Consider the following 7,606-nt stretch of genomic DNA (forward strand, 5'->3'; position numbering starts at 1 on the left):
GGTTTACCTGGGTTTTGTGTAGGTTTACCTGGGTTTTGTGTAGGTTTACCTGGGTTTTGTGTAGGTTTACCTGGGTTTTGTGTAGGTTTACCTGGGTTTTGTGTAGGTTTACCTGGGTTTTGTGTAGGTTTACCTGGGTTTTGTGTAGGTTTACCTGGGTTTTGTGTAGGTTTACCTGGGTTTTGTGTAGGTTTACCTGGGTTTTGTGTAGGTTTACCTGGGTTTGAGGGGGAGAGACTTGTAATAAGGGCGTCGAGCCTGTGACTTTCTCGTGTACTTTTAGGCCCTGCGGGTGTAGGCAAGACAGTGCTATGTGGCCCCCAAGAAGGACTCAGGAATAGGCTGTGGTGTCCTTTTTAAGGCTCACTTTACTGTAGGAATCTAAGGGAGGTATGACCCTTAGCGGAGAGAGAGAGAGAGAGAGAGAGAGAGAGAGAGAGAGAGAGAGAGAGAGAGAGAGAGAGAGTAATCCAATAGACAGACAGGGTGACGCCAAAACTCTACGCGGTACGCAGCCACTGTATTAAAGCCGTGTTACGTTACATGGCGTAAGAGAGCGTAACATGGACCTATATAGCGTAGTATAACGGTTGGTCACGGCGTATAGCAGAAGGCAAATGGCAAAATTTATTATTATTATTGTTATTATTATGATTATTATCATTATTGTTATTATTATTATTATTATTATTATTACCATTGGTTTTATTATTATTATTATTATTATTATTATTATTATTATTATTATTATCACCATTGTTTTTATTATTATTATTATTATTATTAGGTTGTTTGGGCGAAGAACATCATTGTATTTATTACTTTTTATTACTTTACATTTATTACTTTTAATGAACATATAGTGTCATTCAATTACGAAAGAAACTGGTCCTAAAGTAATTGACGTACGCCAGGTTAACAACGGCGACTCATCCTGTGTGAGGTAATTAGGTAATTAAGTTATTAATTACATTTGGATGACGTAAGAGTTCTGTCGTGTGTGTGTGTGGGGGGGGGGGGGGGAGGTATTAGGGTTCGAATCTAGGTGGATTGTTTTTTGATGGGGGGAGGGGGGAGAGAAATGGGGGATGGGGGGAACGAGGGGGGGGGGTTTGAGTACTTAATCAGCTGGTCCCCCCCCCCCCCGTCACTCCCAATCCGGGTCAGTAAAGGAGGGGGGGCGTTTAGGGAGGTGGGTAATAGTGATGTAGGGGGGGAGGTGGGGGAGGGGGTGTTCACACCCCTTCTGTCACACACACACACACACACACACACACACACACACACACACACACACTCAGTCTTGACCCCGTCAGGTCACACGAGCCTGATATCTTCGTCTGATGTGTTTCACGTTGTCTTCATGTCCTACTCATACGCATCATAACGCCAAGTTAACGCTGGTCCGGCTTCGTGTTCATTTACGCAAAGCTATGGTTTATGTATGTGTAGTTCACTGCGTAGCTGTCGATGTAGATCAGGTATTTAGCCCGTGCGGTATCCGTAAGTCGCGCTCGATTTGCGTATTGGCGTAACTCACGCATGCTTTGCGTATTAGCGTATAAGCATGTTTCATTTGCTTCGTAGCGTCACTGATGCTTGATTCGTGTATTAGCGTATTTAAGTCACGTTTGATTTGCGTATTATCGTCACTGACGCTTGATTCGCGTACAAGCGTATAAGTCAGGTTTAATTTGCGTATAAGCGTCACTCACGCTTGGTTTTACGTTGTTGTGTGTTGTGGAGCAGACTCATCCTGTATTATAACAAACATTTGTGACAATTTGATGACTTTTTGACTTTTAGAAACTAAAGAAGTTGTTTATGTATTGAACTTCGTGATTATTATGTATATATATATATATATATTTTCCTACATATGTGTAAATAGAAATTGAACATCTTGACCCAAAATGTCGGATTCCAGGACTCAAAAGTGATGATAGTAAAAGCTTCTGTGTGTGAGGGAGTTCGTCCTTGCAATGGTTCAGAAACGTGAGGAGGACCACCTTGCTATACTCACAGCTCATATGGAAATGAGAAGAAAACGTGTTGCAGTCGTCGCTGAGGGAGGAGCAGTGGTTGTGGTGATGGTGTAGAGCTGAGGGAGGAAGGACATACAAGTGTTGTGGTTGTGAGGCGCAGCTCACAATATGGTGTGAGAGAGACACAGACACACAAACACACACACACGTGTATATATATTTAGATAGATATTTATTTCCTCCATCTCTACGCTGAGACCTGGGCGTATGTACGTATTTACGCACACACCAGAGCTATGTTCTTCGTCCTGAGAGAAATAATCTGAGACTGACAAGATAGAAGTGAGACACATAGATCTATAGAGATCGATATAGAAATATCTATATAGAAATCCCAGACGTGCGAAAGTGGAGTGATATATTGTGTGCAGAGAGAGAGAGAGTCTCGTCCACACACACACACACACTCCACCACCGCCCACCACCACCGCCGCCACCACCGCCCATCGCCGCCCACCCCCGCCCACCACCGCCGCCATGTTTATCAAGGGGGACGTGTTGGAGAAGCTGCTCTGCTGTCGGCGGAAGGTCGTGGAGGAGGACGTGGTGGAGAAGGTCGTGGAGGAGGAGGTCGTCCTCCAACACACCAACAATAACAAGACCGAATACATCACCTCCGCCCAGCTGGTCGAGGTGAGGTCACAGGTGTTTAAGGTCAATCTTGAGGTCACTCTCGTTAAAGGTCACTGTCGAGGTCACTGGTGTTAAAGGTCACTGTCGAGGTCACTGGTGTTAAAGGTCAGTGGTCAGGACAGGTGTTGGTGGTGGGGGAGGAGGGGGAGGGGGTCGTGGTGGCGGACGAGTCCCCCCCTTCTCCCCCTTTCCCCCAACACCTACAAAATGGTGGAGATAAAATGTTTTTGTTTGCTTGTTTAGATTTATGTACATTGTGTCTATTCTATTTTTAGTCCCGTTTGAGACGTGTGAAGAAGGTAATATGGCCAGCAGATGTTTGTGTCTCTTTCTGTATATTATTTACGTCGATTTCCATCTTGTTTTGAATTTGATATATTGAAAAGGTAATTATAACTGGTGCATGTGTCTCTCTATATATTATAATTTTTGTGTATCTCTGTATATATCATTTACGTAGATTTCAATCTTGTTTTAAATTTGATATATTGAGAAGGTCATATAACTGGTGCATGTGTCTCTCTATATATTATAATGTTTGTGTAGAGAATTCAGTCCTGTGTGGTATTTGACCAGTGAGACTGTAATATGTTAGACAAATGTTTATTGCCAGTTATTTAACGATGTGGTGAAGTGTAGGATCGTGTGCTGTGTTGTTGACACGCGTTCATGGTGTGTTGCAGTGTGCTGAACACGAGAGACTAAACGTTGTGTTTCTCTTGTGTTGCAGGTATGTTGATGGGGGTGCAGACACACACACACCCCCCACACACAGGTAACTACTAACCCGAGTCTGCTGGACTGTAAGTATACCACTGGTGGAGCCGTCCCTGTACCCTGTACCTTCCCTGTATTCTGTAGTCGTCTGTAACCCTACAGGTGTGTGAGGGGAGGGAGGGAGTGCTTCTCGCTACCACATACCTTCAGGGAATTGGCTGGTTGGTTGACTGGCTGACTGGCTGACTGGCTGGTTGAATGGCTGGCTGGTTGAATGGCTGGTTGGCTGGCTGGCTGGCTGGCTGGAGGGGGGGGGGGTAAAGGTGTGTGTGTGTGTGTGTGTGTGTGTGTCTACATGAAGCAGGTAGATTGTAGTGGCTTTGGTCAGAGGAACATGACTACCTCCTTCACTTTCCCTGTGACGCATTTGCCTTTTTCTCTCTCTTGTGGTTTTTCTGCTGAGACGCCAGTGTGTGTGTGTGTGTGTGTGTGTGTGTGTGTGTGTGTGTGTGTGTGTGTGTGTGTGTGATAGAGGGGGGAGCGAGGGGTCTGGGGGTGGATGCTGGTGTGGTCTGTGGTCTGCGGGCCCACAGACCATCACGAGAACCACAGCTCGAGTGGCCATTCCAGCACGTTATAGAAATGTTATTGTGCAACCACCACACACACACACACACACACACACACACACACACACACACACACACACGTCACGCCCCCTCTCTCCTTACCCTCCGTCCGGGGACATAAAGGCCTGTCTCGCGGGGATGTCCCGTGTCCTCTCCGTAACGTGTGGTCGTAGGACCTCTCTCTGAAGGCTCCTGTAACACAAGGCTGCGCTACTTCCTGCAGCAGGGTAATCCAGACTCCTTTGGAGTGGCAAGTTCGCTTATTGCTTGCAGTGTAACCTCAACTAAGCGGAGCCCAGTGATATATATATATATATATATATATATATATATATATATATATATATATATATATATATATATACATATATATATATTCCTATGAGTCCACGGGGAAAATGAAACACGAAAAGTTCCCAAGTGCACTTTCGTGTAATAATCACATCATCAGGGGACAGTCACATGTTTACCAAATGGCGTCCTAGCTTCGTCTCTTCAATGTATATCAACTGACTGTTATATTTCTCTCTTGTGTCTCCCCTGGTGATGTGATTATGACACGAAAGTGCACTTGGGAACTTTTCGTGTTTCATTTTCCCCGTGGACTCATAGGAATATCTTGATCACGCGCAAAATTGTGATCCTTTCCAATATATATATGTATATATATATATATATATATATATATATATATATATATATATATATATATATATATATATATAATGACAGGGCCGTTACCAGAAACCGAAGTGTGAATTCCTTTTTTAAACGAAGGTCGTTTGTGGGAGAGGCACTGTGGTGGCTGCTGTGGGGGAGCCACCAGTGTGGGCGTGGGCGTAATGCACTACCTCTCATGGGTGGAGGTAATTCGTGAGGTGGTTCCCCGGTACACGAATAGATTCATTCGTGTGTTGAGTGTTGACGGAGCGTCTTTAACGTGTTTGTGACGTGTATCAGGCCTTCCCGTAGCTGAACATAGGGAGAGATTTTGTCCAATTTCTTCTATACTTCTAAAAGCTGTGTATCGGGGTGTATATACATGTTTACCAAATGGCTTCCTAGCTTCGTCTCTTCGTTGTATATCAACTGACTGTTATATTTCTCTCTTGTGTCTCCCCTGATGGTGTGATTATTACACGAAAGTGCACTTGGGAACTTATCGTGTTTCATTTTTCCCGTGGACTCATAGGAATATATATATATATATATATATATATATATATATATATATATATATATATATATATATATATATATATATATATATATATAGTTCTGTGATTAGGATGTGTGTTTGCGTATGTAGTTATGTACTACACTCGTGGAACCCCGTCTCTTGACCCTTCTATAATATTATACAACCAATTAAAGCAACTTCATGTATGGTGTCTGCATCAACCATGTCCACAGTCATTTTCTGCCGTTCATCCTCCACATCTGTTCTATAGAAGCATTTCCTCATATTATTTTTTTTAACAAGTTTCTTGCTTAATATCATGTTATGTTCTCGAAGAACTGTTCCTTGTTTACGTCTTCGATCTGTTGTGAAAATTTGAGAAGTTGTGATCAGGTCACCCTTCACTCGTCTCTCTTCCAAGGAGGGTAAGATAATGCCTCTAGCCATTTTCTGCAGCTCGTTTTCCGTGATTCTGGTACCATTTTTTGTTGCCTTCCGCTGAACTTTCTCTAGTAGCTCTTTGTGTGTGTGTGTGTGTGTGTTGGCTTTCATGAAAGAAACTTCATCATAGACACCGTTGGAGGGGTTAGAAACCATCCCCCGAAACCACCCCGCTAGACATACAAAATTCAGAGTTCACCAACCCCAGATATTAATGTATTGGAGGTTTAAAGTCTACTTTCGGGGGTGGTGGAGGGGGTTTATTAAACCTCCTGCCCCAGATATTAATGTTTTGGAGGTTTAAAGTCTACTTCGGGGGGTGGTGGGTTTATTAAACCCCCATACAGTCACCTCCTGCCCCAGATATTAATGTTTTGGAGGTTTAAAGTCTACTTCGGGGGGTGGTGGGTTTATTAAACCCCCATACAGTCACCTCCTGCCCCAGATATTAAGACTCTGGGGGTGAAAAGGAACCCCATATAATGACAGCACGTCTGTTCCCCATATATTGTTTCCCTGGGGTTATATATGGCCGGCACCTTAAACAATAGACCACCAAATTAAGGCCACGACCTTTCCATTCGTTCCCCTGAGGTGGTTTACCCCATGTAAACCCATTAGCAAGGTAGCATTCGAAGGGAGACCCACGTCTTCTTATGGTGACCCATGGTGACCCATGGTTAGGCTTGAGGGTCAGCTACGAGTGTACAGAACGGGTATGAACGAGCGTCTTGTACGACATGGAGTGCTCATTGTACTGAATTGTACAGCGCTGTTACTCTCCTGTGTGCTGTTGTCTGTGTGGTGTACTGTAATTTGCTGTATCGTGTGTGTGTGTGTGTGTGTTGTTCTGTATTGTGTTTGTCGTGGTTGTATTTGCGGCGTTGATGTGTTGTGGTTGTGGTTGTGGTGATTTCCCGTCGTGGTTTTTTGGAGCAACTGGAGCGGTACGGCGCCCACGCCCTCTTAGCTACACCTAGCACACATCACCCACGCCCCCTTAGCTACACCTAGCACACATCACCCACGCCCTCTTAGCTACACCTAGCACACATCACCCACGCCCCCTTAGCTACACCTAGCACACATCACCCACGCCCCTTTAGCTACACCTAGCACACATCACCCACGCCCTCTTAGCTACACCTAGCACACATCACCCACGCCCTGCTGGAGTGTTTCCAGGTAATTTGATCGCGCTTGTGGGGCCCGGATCGAGCCCAGAGAGAGAGAGAGAGAGAGAGAGAGAGAGAGAGAGAGAGAGAGAGAGAGAGAGAGAGAGAATGTGGGATGGTGGTGTGTTGTTCTTGGCTGACGACTGACCCAAGGTCTTTGAGTCCAAGGAGTTGGTTCTGCTGTTACGTATTTGTAATTGCCTGTTTATGCTGTGCGGGGAGGAGGAGTAGGGGGGAGGGGGGGTGTGTGGGGGGGGGAGTTCTACACTCGTGGGAGTGGCTGTGCCTCCTCATGGGTCACTTAGTGTGGCACAGACACACTTAGTGTGGTACTCATCATGGGTCACTTAGTGTGGCACAGACACACTTAGTGTGGTACTCATCATGGGTCACTTAGTGTGGCACAAACACACTTAGTGTGGTACTCATCATGGGTCACTTAGTGTGGCACAGACACACTTAGTGTGGTACTCATCATGGGTCACTTAGTGTGGTACAGACACACTTAGTGTGGTACAGACACACTTAGTGTGGCACAGACACACTTAGTGTGGTACAGACACACTTAGTGTAGTACAGACACACTTAGTGTGGCACAGACACACTTAGTGTGGTACAGACACACTTAGTGTGGCACAGACACACTTAGTGTGGCACAGACACACTTAGTGTGGTACAGACACACTTAGTGTGACACAGACAACTTAGTGTGGCACAGACACACTTAGTGTGGCACAGACACACTTAGTGTGGCACAGACAGACTTAGTGTGGCACAGACACACTT

The 7,606-nt window shown here is 45.1% G+C and overlaps 1 protein-coding gene across 1 annotated transcript in view; it reads left to right on the forward strand.

Annotated features, from left to right (window-relative positions):
* Positions 1 to 2,507: 2,507 nt before the first annotated feature.
* The window catches only part of LOC139762723 (uncharacterized), a 239,567-nt gene continuing 234,468 nt past the window's right edge, over positions 2,508 to 7,606 (forward strand). Inside the window, exon 1 of the mRNA XM_071687754.1 lies at positions 2,508 to 2,678. Coding sequence (XP_071543855.1) covers positions 2,523 to 2,678 — 156 coding nt within the window. The 5' untranslated portion in view covers positions 2,508 to 2,522. The remainder of the gene's footprint in view (positions 2,679 to 7,606) is intronic.

This window comes from Panulirus ornatus, chromosome 44, assembly GCF_036320965.1.
Source record: "Panulirus ornatus isolate Po-2019 chromosome 44, ASM3632096v1, whole genome shotgun sequence".
NCBI classification, from domain to species: domain Eukaryota; kingdom Metazoa; phylum Arthropoda; class Malacostraca; order Decapoda; family Palinuridae; genus Panulirus; species Panulirus ornatus.